General features: G+C 45.5%; 1 protein-coding gene across 2 annotated transcripts in view; it reads left to right on the top strand.

Annotated features, from left to right (window-relative positions):
* LOC119173746 (cytochrome P450 3A14) overlaps positions 1 to 20,127 on the top strand; it is a 64,229-nt gene that overhangs the window by 37,824 nt on the left and 6,278 nt on the right. Inside the window, exons 5-11 of one of the 2 annotated variants that reach the window (XM_075895874.1) lie at positions 5,913 to 6,038; positions 8,765 to 9,002; positions 10,180 to 10,304; positions 12,534 to 12,621; positions 13,125 to 13,194; positions 16,223 to 16,331; positions 18,589 to 18,680. In XM_075895874.1, the coding sequence (XP_075751989.1) occupies positions 5,913 to 6,038; positions 8,765 to 9,002; positions 10,180 to 10,304; positions 12,534 to 12,621; positions 13,125 to 13,194; positions 16,223 to 16,331; positions 18,589 to 18,680 (848 nt within the window). The remainder of the gene's footprint in view (positions 1 to 5,912; positions 6,039 to 8,764; positions 9,003 to 10,179; positions 10,305 to 12,533; positions 12,622 to 13,124; positions 13,195 to 16,222; positions 16,332 to 18,588; positions 18,681 to 20,127) is intronic. The other variant, XM_075895875.1, reaches the window with a different exon arrangement.

The raw sequence follows: 20,127 nt of genomic DNA, 5'->3' as shown, positions 1-20,127 counted from the left end.
AGGACGGTTGAAATCAAATTTTTCGGCACGACAAGAAGGAGCTCAGGGCCATCTGGCTGGAGGCTACGACGGTACAGCGTGCCATTCAGGAGGACGTACATGCGAAGTGACGTGTCGTTCGGAGCAGATTCGAGACGGTCAATGAGTTGTCGTAGAGAAGCATCACGACGTTGTTCTTCACCAATCTGGAGAAACTGGGACATTGACATGACGCTGAGGCTTGGCTCGATGCCTGGTTCGTCGGGCTGATCAACAGGGTAGCGGGATAAGCTACCCTGGATAGGGTAACGAAGGCGGTTTTTTTCTCGCAATTTGCCAGTAGCCAGAGCGGAGGTCGAGAGATGAAAAGAAGGTGGCGCCATGGAGGCAATCGAGGGCATCGTCAATGCGTGGTAGAGGGTACACGTCTTTTTTGACAATTTTGTTGAGGTGGCGATAATCAAAGCAGAAACACCATGAGCCGTCTTTCTTCTTTACTAATACCAAGGGAGATGCCCAAGGGCTCGTTGATGGTTCGATTACGTTTTTCGTAAGCATTTTGGCCACTTCTTTCTGAATCACTTCTCGCTCGGACGCTGACACGCGGTACGGCCGACGGTGAATGGGCGCAGAGTCACCAGTATTGATTCGGTGAGTGACAATTTTAGTCTGGCCCAAGGGACGATCGTCGGTGTCGAAAATGTCACTGTATGAGGCCAAAACTTGGCAGAGAGCGTCGGCCTGGTGAGGCGACAGCTCCGATCCAATCATGTTTCGAAAAATACCATTGTCTGAGCTGGGTGACCATGAGACTGCGCTTCGATCAAGAGCAGATACAGCGACAACACTGACATCGTCCTCTGTTATGGCAGTTAGCTGGGCTAGAGACATCTGGCAGGGCAACACTTGAGGGGTGAAACCAAAGTTAAGGAGCGGAAGTAACACGCAGTTATCCGCTATGGTCGCGATGGTATAGGGCACAGTAACAGTGCGCGTCAGCCGAACGTCAGTAATTGGTGTAACGATATAATCACCGTCAAGAACGGGAGGGGTCGATGACAAAGACACGCACGTGACGGCTCGAGGTGGCAGGCGAACGAAAGTGGTTGGGCTCAAGCGGCTGGTGGGCTTTGCAGAGTAGTCGGCAAAGATTGGAAGATCAAGGCTGAGGGTACCAGACGAACAATCAATTAAGGCCGAGTGTGCCGAAAGGAAATCAAGGCCAAGTATGAGGTCATGAGGGCAGCAGGCTAGCACGGCAAAAAGGACCACGGCGTGACGACTGGCAATGCTGACACGAGCAGTGCACATTCCGATTACTGGTACAGTACCGCCATCGGCAACACGTATTGCCTGCGTCGTAGATGGCGTCATAATATTTTGTAAGCGGCAGCGCAGAGAAGCGCTCATAATAGACAGGTGCGCACCTGTGTCAATGAGGGCGGTCACAGGAACATGGTCGACTTGTACTTCAAGCAGGCTGTGGTGCGTGGGAAGCGTCAGTAGAGGATTTTCGGCCGTAATTGGTATTGCAGCTTCACCTCTATAAGCTGCAATATCTAGTTTTCCTGCTGCGGTCGTCCAGAGAAGCTCGGCGAGGGAAAGCGCCGAGGTGGCGGAGAGCGGGATTGGCGACGTAGCGGCGACGGGGAGCGAGAACTGCGGCGACCGGGCAAAGGGGCGTCAGTGGAAGGCTCGTAAGATGACGACGAATAGAAATTGAAGGGTGCGGCGACTGAACGTCGAGGGGTCGTCGGATACATGAGCGCCGAGGTAGAGAAAGTCTGACGTGGTTGGTTTGACCAACGGCGGCGGCAATAGCGAGAAACGTGCCCAGGCTGGTGGCAGGAAAAACAAATAGGCCGGTCGTCGGGTGTTCACCATTCCGAAGGGTTACGGAAGGGCATTGTTGGAGGTGAACGGCGAGCGTGTCCTCGGGAGTAAGACGGGACTTCAGGGCGAGTCAAGGGACATGCTGATGGAAGGCCGAGGTTCGCAAACTCCTGCCTCACCACAGCTTGTATTAACGCCACTGACGGCTGTTGTTGGTCAGAGGCAAGCGTTGCGGAAACGGGTGGCTGAAGAGGAGCCGGACAAGCGGCTTCGATTTCCCGACGAACAATGCGTGTGACGTTATCATATGTGGGGGACTGGCGGGCGGCTTCACACGATGAGGTTGCGGCCGTGTTGGGCAGCCAGGTGAATCGCTGAGCAATACGGCGGCTCTTGGCTTGTTCGAACCGCCGGCACTCTTTAATAATGGCGTCGACAGTGGCAACGTTGTTGTAAACTAGAAGATTAAATGCGTCGTCTGCTATGCCTTTCAGCACATGGGCCACTTTCTCTGACTCACTCATGTGCTCGTCAATCTGGCCGCATAGGGCGTTGACGTCGTGAATGCACGTGACGTACGACTCCGTCGACGTCTGTGCACGAGCCGCCAGTTGATTCCGCGCTGCGATCGGCCGCCCAACGATGTCACCAAAATGGTCGCGGATCTTCTATTTAAAGGAGTCCCAGCTCGTAATCTCCGCTTCGTGCGTCTCGAACCACACGCGCGGTGGGCCATCGAGGTAAAAAAGCACATTGGCAAGCATAAGAGTCGGGTCCCACCTATAGTTTGCGCTGTCCCGTTCGTACCGGTTGATCCATTTGTCGACCTCAACGCCATCCTGACAGGAAAATACACCGGGATCACGAGCAGGAGGTAGAACGACGTATGTGGAAGTCACGGAAGGGGCAGGTGGTGAAGACGATAGTTGTTCAATCTGTGACATGGTTGGACCTATGATGATGCGGCTGTTGCGGAGCTTCGTGATGAAGACGGGGAAGTACCCCGCACCTCCACCACAAAGATGTTACGTAAAAATGACACGAGGCGTGTCTATTTAAAATCTATATTCAAACTAATGCCTATGGCGTCGACTAAGATGGAGGACAGCACGCACAATCGACAGGCCACTCCCTCGTTGTCGTCTTCTGACCGCTGATATGTAAGCTACGTAGCAATATATATATATATATATATATATATATATATATCTATATATATATATATATATATATATATATCTATCTATCTATATATATATATATATATATATATATATATATATATATTTTGTGTTAGTATGCGATGATTTCTGACAGAGGTCTGTCTAATTCTTGACGACGACGAAAAGCAGATCTTGTATTTGAGGAGCAGGTTTCTAAGCTGTTCTTGTTTATGCGTTGGAAGTATCAGATTAACGTCGAACACTAATTAAAGGGCTTGAGACGTCGGGGTAGATTTGGAAAAATTGGTGAGGATGAAAGCGTTGCTGGCTTGAAGTATTTCTTCAATGTAAGCAACCATCCTGCCTTAGCTCACGTGCTTGTACTAGTTGATAAAGTTCATTAGCACCACTCTTGCGTTCTCTTCTCGCAGCTCAGCCTTTCCTCTGGCGACGCCAATTTCGCAGTTGATCAACAGGTTCTGGTCGCCTTCAACGACTTCCGCCTTCCATGTCTGTTGATTCTTGAGTTCCGATGGTAATGCTGACCCGAGAGCGAGGAGGAATGGTGACTTGGTATTCCAGCACATTCAAGGTGTGCCTTCCTGATGGCGTGTGCGGCGGCAGTGTTTTTTCTCTGGATAGAGTTATTGACTCAGACTTTCGGTCAATGATGGCGCAATGGTGACTTACGAAGCCCATCGCAAGTATCGCGTTCCAGAAGCATTGTTGTAGAACTACAAAGCTCGCAGGATATGTTCGGTTATTGAGAGTGCCTATTGATGTGCCAACTACAACTGACTTTATCAGGTGGCCTTCACCTGTGGGGACCTCGGGTGCATTTCAAGCGTCTTAATTTTTTTCAGCTTGGCGGTGAACGTCCCAGTGTTGGCAAAATAGTCGTTTTATAGTGTCGACGTAAGCGGTGAAGGTGTGGCCATCGATTAGAATGTCGAGGTCGCTTGTTCGTGGCTTTGCGTTGCGTTTGAATAGTGGCGTTCGATCACGGCTACGTCGGCTCGCTCCATTCTTTGTACGTTGCATCGTCAGGTCGTCTTCTGTACTTAAAGTTTCGGCATCAGGGCTATGTTCAGGTTGCGGCGGCTTCTTGAGTTTTTGTCGTGGTGTAACTATCGACGGAGGAGGATCTTCGGGAGTTCGTCGTACAGCAACCACGCCTCCATCGGTTGCTGCCTTTAGTTTACCGAATACGGGCTAAGAGACCGGTCCCCTGTCGAACGAGCAAAGGGCCGGCGGTGAGGTGACTTGTAGCGACCAGGTGATGGTGAACGGAGAGATCCTCGCGGCGTCCACTGTGTTGCTGCGAGGTAGTCGGTGATTGCGCGTGGTCTTTTACCCCGCTGAGGACGTGGTGCGTCAATGCCGAAACCACGATGCCCCATGTGGTGGTACTAGCAGCGGCGGTACGTGTGCCCGGCTTCACCGCAGTGGTAGCATAATGGGCGGTGGCCAGGGCTCCACCAGAAGTCAGTTTTCCAACGCTGGCCGGCAGGTGGGCGGTATGGCTTCGGCGGTGGTGTGGGTGGAGTCTGGCGGCGAAACTGTGGTGGGGCCGCGTCCTGACGCGGCTCTGGAGGAGCGTTGCAGTAGACTGCAGCGGCGTAGCTCATCGCTTCCGCTTCTGATTTCGGTGTGTCAGAGGTTCTGAGCAATTGTCATCTCTCCTCACGGACAATGTCGGTGATCGAATTAACTTGAGGTTTCAGCGACGGCAATAGCTTGCGCAGCTCCTCCCGCACGATCACTCTGATGGTCTCTTGCAGGTTGCTGTAGAGGACGCTGCCAGTGTTCCTTGTAGCATGTGGCCACAAGGAGGCAATGTTGTCCGCCGAGTGTATATATGGGATTTGGGGAGAGGGAATGAAGTTCTTTAGGTTTACGCTTGCCAGTAGTCCGCCTCGTTTCTCGGCTCTGTAGCTGAACAGTCGTCGGTGCGGAAGGCATGGGCTTCGGTGTAATTTAATGATCAGAGGTGGTTGTACTGCGTCTTGCGCATTTTAAACGGCTTTTCGATAGTGGTGGCATCGGTAACCAATTCACATGTCGTGTTGGGCGGGTTGCGGACAAGTCCCGCAAACAGATATAGGAGCTTCTGCTCCTCGGTCATGGTGGGCTCAGCGTGATGAAACAGCTGGGTCAACTTTTCGACAAAAATGGTCACGTTTTCGTTGGGTAGTTGCGTACGCGTGTCCAAGACAGTAGTGACACGTTTCAGATCTTGCGGACAACAGTCGTGAACGTGCTCGGGAAAGTCGTCTGAAAGATATTTAGCGTGAACACCCAGTTCTCGAACCACGTCTTCGCGCAGTCTTTTAGGTGGAAGTAGACGCGGCACAGCTTTTCTTCAGGGGTCCGAGCTGATCAAGGCGCCGACTTGGTCGTACGAGGCCAGCCAGCTTTATATTAATTTAATTGTTGGAGTTTAACGTCCTAAAACCGCCATATGATTATGAGAGACGCTTCAGTGGAGGGCTCCGGAAAATTCGACCCCCTGTGGTTTTTTAGCGTGCACGCGAATTCGAGCACACGGGCCGACTGTAAATAAACAACCACGGTGAACTATAAATCCACCTTTTACTCTTTACACTGCTTTATGCCAAATTATTTATTTCCGTTTCAATATTTTTTGTTTCATGATTTATTTTATGAATCCTGTCTTTTGATCACCATATTAGCTCCAAATATTTTTGAGTTTTATTTTCCTTACTCTTTAACTAGGAGTCAGTATCTCATACATTAAGGCTTTTTAAAAACAAAATTGGAAAGTTTTTGGCCTACTCATCGAGGCACAGCCTATGCCACGAGCTTCCAGGATCTGTACTTTTCCGAGTCTACTTATATATACATAAATTAGTGTCTACATTTTGTTATAGATTAAATGGACGTTTGATAAATATATTCTTATATTTTTATTCACAGGGAACAATGATGATAGAAAAACTGCATCCGCTTATGTGCGAGTCCATCATACACGTCGACGGTTCCAAGTGGAGGAGCACACGAAAAGCCCTGGCTGGCGCATTCAGTCCAGCAAAGTTGAAGTTGGTGTGTACAATCACATAACGCAATCAAGTTAGCTTATGTGCTAGAGCTATCAGTATCATAGCTCACAGATGTCCTAAAGACAAGAAAAGGTTTATTCACTCTCAGTACTCATATGACATCAGCATATCGGCACTGAAAACAGAATCCAGTTTATCATTACTCGCATCTCGTCACCACACTGCTAGAGTTTGTCTTTTTTACAAGTTTTTTCCAGCTCCCTCGGTAAGCCACCATACATTTTCCCCCCGACACGCTTCTCCAGTCGCACTGGTCACCCGCAACAAGTTGCACACCCATACGTGCCCACACCGTCACTTTTTCGTTTTCATTTTTTTGTGTGCAGCAACCGACTGGAACGGCTTTTCCAATGACATCACAGCTATTACCTGTACTTCAGCATTTTTGACCACTTTAACAGATCACTTTACAGTGTATTAAAACGTTGCTTTTGTTTTTCATGTATGCATCCACCGCTTATGTAATACCCATGGGGTCTTTAAGCAATAAAAATGAAATGAAACAAGATTTTCCGCAGACTACTACAGCGTTTAAAGTTTTGATGAATCATACAGTTTTGCTCTCTGCACTGCGCCAGAGATTCGCTATTTTGTTGTGGGGCAGCAAACTACCCATAAAAAAAGATCGCAATAAAAATAAGGTATTCCACACGAGAAATGAGCGTATATTTATATTAGTTTTTTTTTTGAATCAGCTGTTCTGAAACCAGCTGTGAAACACCTGGTTAGCCTCCCTTTAAGAATTCTTGGCTTTATTTGTATATTCTAAAGGTCCAGAAACTCGCACAACATATAACAGCTGTACCAGTAGTTCTCGCTATTATGTAAGCCACAACTATATACAAGATGGTAACCAAGTTTTCTTGCAAATATAGCGCATGACAGGTGACAGAGTTTCATCAGCTGTTGAGCTGGATAGTGACGGACCCGAAGCTGCAGAAATCAGAACGACTTGCACAGATTGTAAAAAAAGAAAGAAAGTGTGCTCAGCAATACGGGTGACCCTAAATTAGTTGAATTAATATCGCGCTAACATAGACAGTCATGGTCAGGTGGACTCCGCCGAAATTCGGTTTTTGTTTTAGTGAGGAGAAAGGTTGACACACAAGGGCATGATTCTCGACTGTTACGTGTTTTCATATCCTGACATGGAGTTTCTTACAATAACACCTGGAGTGGAATTTGACCGCTATAGTGTCTACGTGGGCTCCTTCAGTGGTGCTTGTACGCCCATTTTAATTGTGGGAAGTACAGGCTTCGAATCTGCTTCGGATGTATTGCACTATTGCGATTCGCGACGCTTGTTTGCCGAGTGTAAAACAAAGTGATAAGAAGTTATATTTAAATTAAACTTGCTTCATTCTTTTGTACGCAAGTTTTACTGCAAAAAGTTTTTGTGGCTATGTGGGAGAAGTGAAACCTGGACAAAATTTACCACCAGGGTATGCGTTGCCTGTCACTGTGTTCTAGATTTGACATCAAGATATCATGAATGATTTTTACAACATTTGAAAACAAACATTGTTGTTTTTCCCTCGTAGGCGCGTCTGTGTAAGTCATCTGCCACCAAGGCACCTCTAGTTTTATTGTGAAGTCGAGTCAGAGGAGCGTGACGGTGCGTCTATATAGCTTCGCTGTTGTTATGCAGTCGATTTAGACGAGTTTAGGCAAGACGCGCTTACAAAAACAAAACAAAACGAACTCTATGTATTATTCTGCACTGGCACGGGACGCTACAGCTGTGCGCAGCGGTGAGAGGACGACGCTTCGCTTGAACTGTCAAATATAACTCGTGAAGCTATGAAGCCGCATCAAATCTCAAACCTAGATGTGGTTCAGCCTTTTGGAACAACAAACTCTGCTTCAGTGTTTTGCACCGCACCAGACTAGCCACACTGCGAAAGAAGGAAACTGAAACTGCAGAAAAGAATCTGTAGATAGTTTGCTAGCTAACGGAATCCAATGCGAAGCCTGTACTTCTCCTAATTGCCATGAGGGTACACAATCGCTGTGCTAAACTATGCTCTAGGTATTATTGTACGAAACTCTATGTATTCTTAAGTATGGGCACTATATATAGAGCTCAACAACAGCGGGAGCCCCGGCTAAAGAGAAGGGTCAAGTATTTTACGTCGTGGCACCATCATACGATTCAAACAAAACGCAAGGTTCGGCCTGTCGTCGCGTAAGCAGCGCTATTTATTTGACCAGTGTCGGCGGTTGACCCTCGTCATTGGGGGACCGTGAACCTCCGGCGTAGCACTTCACGGCTCGCAGAAAATCCTTGGATAAATAAACCGCTCTTTAGAACTTCCAAAGAGCGGATTAAGGAGTTCTGCACGTCTTTGCGCATTTCTTTCCCCTTTACCCTCGCTCTACTGCAGGGTAGGAAATCAGGCGTTATAATTCAGATTGACCTCCCTGTCTTTTCTTTTTTTCTTTTTATGTCTCTCTTTATTGAGTGTCCATAGGCTTACTGATAAGTGAGCTCCAGTGTCAACATTAGCACCGTATTTTTAATAAAAAACAAGAGAAATCGAATGCGGAAAATACAACTTGTTGTCAGGGAGAAGTGACCCATTCGACTCACTTTCACGTGAGCTTTCGAGAGTTTGGTTTTCTGTTGTTTTTTTTAAGACGTACAGCGACATTCACGCGTGTCATAAGCTGGGGTGTCTCTTTTGACCCCTGTCATTCACGATTCCGCAGATGATGCCTCTCATTGACGAATACATCGACGGCCTTCTAGCATCTATGAAGGATCCGGCCTGTTCCGATTGCGAGGTGAACATGGTGAACACATACGAGCAGCTTTCCATGCACGTGCTCGGGCACGTCTCGTTCGGCGTCGACTGCAGAGCCCCTGAAAGTCCCGGTCACTCGATTGTCACCGTCGTCCGCTACGTCAGCCACAAGATCATGGCCGGACCGCTGCACATGATTGCGCGTGAGTCGGCAACTCGACCCTATTGCATGCGAAAGTGTTCCATGTTTGTAAACAGGGGTATAGGCACCATAGGTGAGGCACCTGTAGCGAATTCGGGGCGCGTTGGCTCCGCCCAGCCTAAAGCTGAACGCTGCCTTTTACGATCAAGTGGCAACTGACACAACTGCTGTGCCAATTGTCACGTGACCGTAAAAAAGGCCGTGGTGAGCTTTGAGCTGGGCGGAGCCAGCACTCCACAATGTCGCTGCAGGCATCTGAGTACGTCGACGGCGCCTATACCCCTGTTTATTACCATGGGATAGGTCTATAACTTAGCGAAAAAAATGTTCGCGGTTATGAGGGGGTATGTGCAATGCGGAGTTGGGGTAGGTGGACGAATGTTATTTTACTGTATGCACTCTGCTCGGGGACAGTTCATCGGCGCTATAACAATGTCATTGCACTCCCTAACGTGGGCCTGGACAAGGAGCCGTGTGATGTGATTAGGAGTGATAGCTTAACACGGATATTTTCTCCCGTGCCTTGGCAAATACTCCTTCTTTCTCGCACTGTCTAGAGGTGCGAGAAAGAATGAGAGAAAAAACTTTACTGAATTATCAGGTGTGGGACTACAGCCGCCACAGCATTCGCAGCATGCATAGCCAATCACGTGATCAGAGGTTGAAGACTTTCACCACGTGTGTTCCGCTTAAGCATCTAATGCACAACACAGGTGAATGAAGTGGTGAAACTGTCGCTTGTTTTTGTCAGTTTTGACCCGGTCTCTGTCTTTTGTGTTAGCTGTTCAAATGAAATACCAGCAAGCACGAAGTTACGCTGTTTCAAGAGTATATCCTCCCAAGAAACCTATCATGTATGGCTACAGAGGACTGATGGCGATACTTTCTCTTGCTCTACATTCATGTACCACTAAGGCCATCACAGGCCATCTGTTATCAGCGATATCCGATTTTTTTGTACGGCTGTGGCGGCTGCGTTTTCTATGGAGGCGAAAATGCTGAAGGCTCGTGTGCTGACATTCGGGTGGACGTTACAAAACCCCAGGTGGTCGAAATTTCCGAAGCCCTCCACTCAGGCGTCTCTCATAAACACATGGTGGTTTTGGGACGTTAAACTTCACATATCAAGAAATCAATCAATCAATGAATCAATCCACTTTTTTACCTTGTATGTGCAGAGAGCACCACATTCCTCGGGCGCTTGATGAAGCCTCTGACTTGGATTTCACTGCTAGCAGAGAACCACCTCATGGTGACTCGACGGATGGCTGAGATAGTTGAGACTAGAAGAAAGAACTGTTCGGTGAGTGACACGTGCTTCAGTGACGCTGACTCATGGTGTTTCGTGACGTGTGTGGGCTATTTCAGTAAAATAATGCACCGTTCTGTTGATGCTGAGGCGCCACTACTTGCGCAGCCACTTCTCGAAGTTCTTCGATCCCCCGGCATAAAATTCTGGAACTTCTATTTTTTCGGTCAACAGACTCATATGTATTAGTAAACTACTTGAATTCAGAAACTTTGGTGTATCAGTAACCCCAATGTGCTGTTAAAATCACTACCCAAAGAAAACTGTGTGTTTAGAAAGAGTGGGTAAAGATTCAGAGAACTAAGTACTCTACTATGGGAGGGATGAAGCCGTCCCGTGGGCAAGTCAACGGAATGGTGTTGACAACTGAGATTATTGAACGCAAAAACTTTGGTCTGTTTTTCACACGAATCAGCCACTCGGTCAAAGTTTCAGCACTTGGTGAATGCCCAGCCATATTGAACTGGTGGCTGCGTTCTAACTTTTGAATACTGTCGATAAATAGCCAAATATTACTCTTATCTGAGATGCGACATAAATACGTCAGTATTAGGTGGTCTGTTCTTTTACTAGAATATACCAATATACGTAATTCTAAAGACTCTAGCGTTTCTTAGGCTGCGTTGAAAATGTGACGTTGTGCACGAAAGACCGCTGGCAGAAGACTACCGTTTTTAAATATTTTTTTGCAGAGAAACACGCAGATACACGGCCAATTTTTAAAGCAGAGGTGCTAAGCTCAAGGCTTGCCATGTGTCGCAGATGAAAAATTATCAGTGTGATGAACCAACACGCATTCAGTCAGCGCCAAAGCATCAAGTACAGAGAAGCGGTAACGAGCGGCCCCTAATTGGTGTTCGTCCTCCATGCGCTTTTTTGCCAATATTTTTAAAGGACCAATGTTGCGAGCCTTTGAATTTCTGTGGCACATGGTTGCTGTAGGAGCTTCGCAGGAGACATGGTATGATCAAGGCGTGAAAAAGACAGAATGCGAGATAATAGGTACAGAGAGAGAAAGAGGAAAAAAAAGGTCTTAGAGAGAGCTGGAGAAAAAAGACACAATAAAGGGTACACGGAGAGGAAAAATAAAACATAGAATGATAGAGAGACAAGTACACATTGAAAGAAAGAAATTGAAAGGCTCTGAGAAAAAGAAGGTGAGAAAGAGCGAAAATGGCCATACCATGCAGTATGATATAGCTAGTTGTGGGAAGCACATATTTATTGATACGTGGGGTTTAACGTCCCAAAACCCCCGTATCGTTATGAGAGACACCGTAGTGAAGGGTTATGGAAATGTCGACGACCTGGGGTTCTTTAACGTGCACCCAAATCTGAGCACACGGGCCTACAACATTTCCGCCTCCATCGGAAATATAGCCGCCGCAGCCGGGATTCAATCCCGCGACCTGTGGGTCAGTAGCCGAGTATCCTAGTCACTAGACCACCACGGCGGAGTGTGGAAAGCATAGAGTTTCCTAAAATTAGCTAGAGGGGACTCAGGCGCTGTGATCGTTCAGCGACCATGACAATGATGGGTAGTACATGGATTCGCATAGTCTTCGTACTTGCGGGCGGGAATCACACTTGTGGCTTCGCTTGTGGCCGTGTTTCGGTTTTGTTTTGAAGAAAAAGAATGAACCCTTTGGAATTTCAGTACCCGATTAGAAATGGTAAAAATAAAAGATTAAAGTGGTGAAGCGCAACCGCTTAACATTCACTGATTTTTGTTTCGTGACAGAGCAGTTCCAAACCACACGAACACACACAGAGCTAGAAGTACGAAGATTAGACAAATCTGTGTACTATCTATCATTTTCATGCTCGCTGAAGTGCCATGCGTTGCAGCTCCCATAGACAGTAGTGTCAGAGTTTCCTCTAGTGTATATTTAGGAAACTCTATGGTGGGAAGGAGACAGGAGAGAGGATTAATGTCTACTTAATGCATTAAGGCATTAGTTGAGGCATTATAGTCTACTAAGTGCCTACTTAAGAGCCAGCTAGGTGCGCAGAAGATCTGGTTAGACTCAGCCTTGTGCTATTTTGTGCAAAATACGCTGTTTTGCGGATAACGACACCTAGTGGATGAAATAAAGGCACTGGGCACCAAATGCAGCTGACACTTTCTTTGCCCTTTCTTTGCTCATATCGTCATGCGGGGGCTGAAGGAGCAGATTTTTGATATGGCATTTTCGCTTAAGATGTACTTTCTCTACCATGCAGTATCGAAGACATGACATTTTGCAGCATCTTCTCGATACAGAGTATGCTGAAATCAAAACTCGAGAAACAGTCACCAAGAAAGAAAACGGTGAGTTATTTACATCTCTACTGGCTCGTATGGCATGCAATTAGGAGCGTATATATGTCTGAAATAAACAACAAGCTAGATCGAATAAGATAAAAAAGAAAAAAATGCCCCCATATCTCCGGAAGCAATCATGACGAAATGCGAATGCATTGCGTAGCGTCTATAATGGCGTGTCACACGTTAGAACCCAACGTTAGAAGAATAATGGTTTTTTCTTTCTCACACCGTGCAGTCAATAGCGTAGTTCATCGCACGTAGCGTTTTTCTGTCGATGCGTCCGTCTGTGTGACTGTCTATGCGTCAATATGCCCGTCCGTGCGTGCGTCTGTTCGTGCGTCCGTCCCTGCGTTCGCCCATGCATCCGCCCCTGCATCCGTTCATGCGTCCATACATGCATCCATTATTCGCCCTACTGAATCTAATTCACTCCGTGAATATGCTCTGATTTTTTCGTCAGGTGTGTCATTTTTTCTTTTCCGCTCTTCATTTTTTTTCACTACCAGGACGAATGAAAACCAGGCCACTAACGACCTTGGAAGTAACCAACTGTGCGACCACAATATTCGTTGCAGGGTGAGTAGGGGCACGCACACACAGCGCAGCAGTGCAGTTCACATGTTCATCCTGCCTTAGTATAAACGTTACAAGCAAGTTCTACTACTACTATTAATACTACTACTACTACTACTAATACTACTGCTACTACCACTTACCACTTGTACTACTACTATTATTACTACTATTATTACTACTACTAGAACAACTAATACTAATACTATTATAACTTGCCACTTATTCTACTACTACTGCTACTACTACTACTACTACTGCTACTACTACTACTACTACTACTATAGAGGAACCTTGATATAACAGAACCAATAAAATCGGAACCTCCTTATATTCTATATTTCTTAAATGCAAAATTTAAGTTTTTAGGCAGATATACATATTCACAAAAGGCTTCTTTTTGCGGGAAGGTTATATTATTATGTTTACACAACTAATTATGTTTATATAACAAATTTTTAATAACGTAAAAGTTAGGTTTTTTATTTACCTGAAACCCGGTGAACACGTCTTTGGTGGCGCTGGTGAAGACATGTCTGACAAAACTAGCAGCTCTTCAGTGTACGAATACGACCGATGAACGAAGCTACTTGAAAACGGGACGCAAATGACCATGCACCTGATCTCGCTGCTGGCTTTCATGAAGATGGTATGTTGGGGAGAGCATCTGCTGGGCTCAGAGGCGGGACTGACTGAGCACAGCAGCAGTGTGTGACGCGCGCGGCGCAGCACGTGGCGTCTGCGCCGCGCGCCGGCCGCGCTCACCTGCTGTTTCGCTCGGCGCGCTTGGCCGGTGCTGGAAGCTTCACGCGGTGACGACGGCGAAGTGCCGGCCTAAGGGACTCCGCACCTAAAAACCGCCACTATAGTGTGGACGATTAGTTCGGAGGCAGATTGTACTATCAGTTCATCATTGCTTCATATGCGCAATCAAAGTGCAATGAAGCTTCGTTGCTGATGCGCCTCTTTCCTGCCATCTAGTGTTCTTGAATGTAACTCGGCGCAAGCACCACGCCTTGCGACCATAGTAGTTTATTCGCTTCACGCTCGGAAGATCGGGACTTTTTCCTTTATTGTTTGTGTTAATTTGTAGAGCGTTTGCTGCACACTAACATAGGAGAGTTTTTAGAGCAACATTGGCCATATTAATAGGCGACCGGGTTCAGGTGACGATAAAGTATACTAGAATTGTCAGCACACGTAAGTCATTTCGAGCATCTACAAACATTTAGGTCATTCATACACATAGAAAGAACTGGACCAACAATACCTCTTGCATATACGCACGCCTCTATGAAAGTTCTTTTTTTTAATTGACAAGTAGTTTTCAATTTGGCCGTGCTGATAGCGATGATCTAGTCTAGGTAATATTTCAGGAGACTTGGGCATTTGCCACGAATACCACAAGTTTTAAGCTTTTTTAAGTAATATGAGATGCCAGATGCATGCTTTAGAGTAAAATCAATGCAAAGACCAATGAATATGTGTTTTTCAAAACGTGATAAAATAAATTTGTTTTTTGATAGGGCTAATTAAGTTTAAATGCACTTCTTAGATCGACTGGGTTATAAAGATATCATTTTGTTTATAGAAATGATTTAGACATATCAGGTTCTCCAACCCTCTGGGTAATAAAATAAATTGTGGAAATGGGCCTGTATTCAATCTTTCTATCATGAACGCTTCATTTTTTGGACAGCACCTTCCTGAGAAAGAAAGCACTCTACAAAGAAAGATTTAAAGAAATAGAGAAATATTGCTAAAGACTATAGGACGTATACATTATTTAAGAAAAAAAAGCATGTCCTCCGCACTGCAATGCTAACTAATATTCAAGCGAAAAAAAAAACAAAAAACAACTGGCTTTATTTCAAAGTTCGTCAGTGCATGCACCAAGTAAAGGGACTTTTCGCTCTCCTGGCCATCGCGATGATGGGATCGATACCAAATTTTTATGGAAAAACATGACTGTATTGCGAGCATAACTCTTTAGTCATAACATGACTATCATGACATGTATGTCATAAGTGTTATAATTTACATTTCATGGTCTTGCTGCTCTTGCAGTGATTTTGTTCTCATGACATGTTGCAAAACTGGTATGGCATGACATGACTGCATGGTGACCACAAGTAACAAATCTTAACATGAAAATTATGGCATGCATGTCATGTAAGTCATGACTCATGACTACACGCCACGCTCATGGCACGTTTGCGGTCTTTTCGCTTGCTTCACATATACCAAATTTGGCATTACGGGATGTAAATGAATGACCAAGTTAAGTGATTGGTGCGAACATGATAATCATGAGATGCGTGTGATGTAACAACATGACTACACGCTACGCTCACGATGCGCTCGCGGCCGTTTCGCTAGCTTCACATATACGAAATTTGGTATCGCGAGATGTGAATAGACGACGAAGGTAAATGGCACGTCCAAACACGATACTAATGAGATTTGATCATGTAAGAACTTTATTACATGCCACACTCATCATGCGCTCGTGGCTGTTTCGCTTGTCTCACATACACCGAATTTGGTATTAAGGTACATGAATGAATGGCAGAGGTATCTGACTGGTGCAAGCATGATAATCATGAGATGCGTGCAATCTAACAACGTGACAACATATGCGCTCACGGCTGCTATCTAGCTCCACATATACCAAATTTGGTATCACGTGCCGTGAATAGACAACGAAGGTAATTGACTCGTCCAAACATGATAATCAGGACATGGAAGTCATGTACGGCATAACTTACCTCCACCTCGTAACGTTGCGCTGATGTTAAAGTCACGAATCAACCTTCCTGATTCGTGCTACTCAAATGATCGATTCCCACTGTATGTGGGATCTGCCAATTTTTAGGCTTGAAAAATCAGATAAAATAACAAACGATTGAGTTGAATGAGCCATGAAGTGTTGCCCATACGTGGTGATTACAAGTAATGTTTTTTTTCATTGTAAGAAATGAGAATTACAGTTGAAGATTACATGCATCTTCTTGTGGCACACCGCATGCAGGAATGAAACAATAGCATCGGCGCTCAGTTATCTGACATTTGTCCTCGCCAAGTACCCGGATGTCGAAGACAAAGTGCGCCAAGAAGTCGTCGATACATTTTCTGATCAGGTAACTTATTTTATTTATTTATAAACCGCAATTAAAAACAAGTTTTTCAGCAGAGTACAGTTAGAACGGAAGTCTACACTTCAGCAAAAAAAGCTTAGTGGTGCGAAGCAAGCAGCATATATAGCGCACAATAAGGCTAAGCCCCGCGTTAAAGATAAACCAAAACTGTATGTGTGCAGAAGTCATCTTTAAACATCGTTGCGAAAACCACTTCCCTATTATGTTGGTTCCACTCATTAGGTGTGCAAATTTGGCTTATCTTTTTGTATGCAGTTACATCACTTCATAATTTTCTTTCATTCTCCCATTCTGCTTCGCTGTCCTCTCTCTCTCCCCCCAACACCCATTTGATCTATGCCACATAATGAGACCATTGTAGGCGGTGTTGGGCATGGTTAGTTGGTTGATTAGTTTCTCAAAATCTTGGAAAACCTGTACCAGTCTTTTTCATTCGTTTTTACTCTGCACCTGCATACCTTTGCGTGCGAACGCTGCAATTTGAAAAAAGTTTACATTTACATGTACCGTTTGTGCGTGCGCGCCATTTCTCAAACGCGCAGTAACCTTTGCATATTGAGGAAATTGAGAAGCGCTGCTAAATTATGTTCCATAGCCAGTTACAAACGAAATTAAAACGAAGGGTCGTGAAGCACGAGCAACTGCCACGGACGCTGGCACGTTCAGTTGGCTCTGATCCGTACACGTACCCAGATTTCCAGTTCCGGGCCCCTTCTTCGTGTTTCCTTCTGGTGCCGTAAGCCAGAATTGAACCAGGGGCCTTTCGTATTGGAACCAACTCAACGAGAAAACGCCCGCTGCTATTGCTCCTGCCCCACGCCGCTTCATTCCTTTTCATTTGTAACGTAGGTGACACCAAAGTTATGCAAGCGATATTCCACACATTTTTTCAGAAGCATGCTTCGGGATCAACTATACGGAAGTCAAAGAGCCGTCCCGGGCATACGGCGGTGTGCGTAAAATGTATTTTCATTGTATCGCGTGCGCAGTCGCACTAGTAATTGAGATATGCAAGAGAATAAATTCATAGGCAAGAAATATACGGTTTTGTATTATTCATCACAAAAAGATATAGAAAGATGGCACCCAGGACTCTTGATAAATATTTCACATTTCAGAGTGGTCCTAGTTTATCCCGAGCTTACTTTTAAGGCGGTATACCCATAAACTATTGTGCCAGTGCGGACCATTAGATTCTTTCTTAAGCACATGTTGCCAAGTGCGAAGTGAGTCGGTGTATTGTGTTTTCTTTTTGTACACACCGTTGCACGCCTTCCGAGTGCACCACAAAAGAATTCGTAGACCACTTAAACTAATATGTTGCCGCACGCTCATCTACTCATGGAACAACTTTTTTCCAGTCAAATCGGAAGGGAAGCTTGGTGAATTTATGCTGATAAGAATTATTTCGTTTGCTGGATACCAAGCTTGGACCCAGCATTTCATCATGTAGACGACTTGCTAAAACCAAGGAAACAAAATATTAATCTGCTCTTTTTGAAAAGACGTGAAGCATCAGCTGCTGGTTTAGGTGTTGCACAAGAATGATCTTTCCAATTAATACAATTCATGTTTGTTTTTATCGCAAAGTGATAGAAAGAAAGAAAGAAAGAAAAAGGAGAAGAAATGAAGAAAAAAGACAAAAATAAATAAAAAAGAAAGAAAGAAAGTTTATCACAATTTCTTCATCTATAAGCGTAAAGGATCGACAAGGGCCGTCAAGGACTACCACCAAAATACGGCTGTCGTCAAGGAGATGCGATTTAGGCAAGCGCAAGCTCGGATCGTGTGGCTAGCACTAACGCTGTGGCTTGCTTGCTTGGCTGCTTCGTCGTCGTCCCGTATTGTTTATTGCAAAAAAAGGAAAAGTAGACGGACAGCCTAAAAGACAGAGCGCGCAAATACGGGTACAAGAAGAAATTCAGGACACCACAAAGTTCCTCCTTTTTGGTCGGTGTTCGCACACCCTGCCTGTTTTAGAATACGTACCAACCAAGGAGGTTTGGTATCAACCAGAGAGCTCTGTAACACGAATAGGTAAGGCTTGCCACTATTTTTCCGTAAGGCAAGAACAATGGATGGATGAAAAACTTTATTGGCATCCAGAGGGATTCTACCCCCGTTTTATAGGGGTAGGATCGCGGGCCGCCCCACGTAGGGACGGGGAGGTCTTGCCTCACCACCGCATCGTGGGCCTTCAGAGATTCTGATTTATTTTGTTACACTGTTTCTCGTGCAGGACAAACTGGACTTCGAAACTCTCATGAAAAGACAGAATTACCTCGAACAAGTTATCAGCGAGACATTGCGGCTCTACCCTCCAGGTCTCACGTAAGCTGGCATTTAACTAGGGTCCCTAGAATATTCTTTAACCATTCCGAGAGCTTTCGTCGTAGACAAAAGTATAGTACATAAATCATCTCGCTCCCGCATCTTCTGTTCACAGAAAAACTGTTACGAAAAGCTGCAGAAACGAAATTCACCCGTCCTATAGGTATGCGAAAATTTTTAAAGCGCATGTGCAACAAAATATTGGGAGTGCTGCACTGCTCCGCACTGGTCCTACAAAAAAGAACAAGGTAACACACGGGCCGCCAATACCTATAGAGATCTCTCAATCTACGCAACCAAAAAAACAAAAAGCCACCTGCATCTTCTCATGGGGGAGAACTGGAGTAAATGCGTCGCAGAGTATCACACGAATGTTGCCTAATTGGGAGTGGTTTGGGATTGCTTAATTGTTATTTCATCGTTATTATCCTTATTTATTGAATGAAGGACAGGCGTTGACTTCAACGAGTGGTGGGGCGCTAATGTTGGGTTTGCCCCACTGTTGGTTGAAGTATAGTGCCTAGAATATATTGTATAGGCACTATAGTTGAAAGTACTGTGGCTTCCGTCGCATCTACTCGAGTCAAGCAAAATGTAAAGTCAAGCGAAAGCCAATTAAGAACGTCCTTCACTGAATTTCAAACGCGCGATCGAGTGCCTACAAAGACGGACTGGCCAGTGAATGGTTGTGCAGCGCAAGCAGTCAGTTTTTACTAGCAGACACTGCCTGCATCAGCCTGCACACACAATGTGTGTGTGTTAGAACCTCAAGTTAGAACCTCAACTCCACCTAAACATGACAGGTGTCGCCATCAGCAGTGTCAATGTGCAATGCAGGGAAGCTTGCTTGCGAATAAGAAAATAGTCTATTCGCTGTCTGTCTCTTGCTAGCTCGGACTAACAAATTAGCCTCAGCCACTCATAGAAATTTGAGCTGCTGTCAAACAGCCCTTAGGCGACGCTGGAATTTACGGGCAAGCAAGCACTGGCATTGCAAACTTGCAGCCTGTGCGGCTTATTTCATCAAGTGTGGCTCATGCGTGACCATAACGCGAAACAAGACGACCACTAGGTAAGCCCCTTAAGAGGCGTGCATTTCAAACTGACCCTTATGCATTCGTACGAGATGACTTGAAGGTGGAGGTCATCTTTTAACTGGTTTTGCATTGCCTCTGTGTACGACCCACGTTTACCCAAGCTATAGATTTCTGGTGATGAAGTCATATGTGACGTTCTGTGATGTGACTCCACAGTGACGCCATCTCGTTGTGCTCATTTGTTTAATCACTCGTGTTAATACCGGAAAAAAGGGATGTAGATGGTCAATTTTCGCATTTCCTAAGGAACTTAAGGCTCTCGCCTTAATATTTGAGAAAGCCTTCAAGCAATAATCGGAATAAACTCAATGGTGATGGGGCTGCATGTTTCATCTTAGCTGGTTAACCAT

Source organism: Rhipicephalus microplus, chromosome 5 (genome assembly GCF_043290135.1).
Source record: "Rhipicephalus microplus isolate Deutch F79 chromosome 5, USDA_Rmic, whole genome shotgun sequence".
NCBI classification, from domain to species: Eukaryota; Metazoa; Arthropoda; class Arachnida; order Ixodida; family Ixodidae; genus Rhipicephalus; species Rhipicephalus microplus.
Note: the sequence above shows the minus strand (reverse complement) of the source record. Positions and strands in the feature narration are given on the sequence as shown.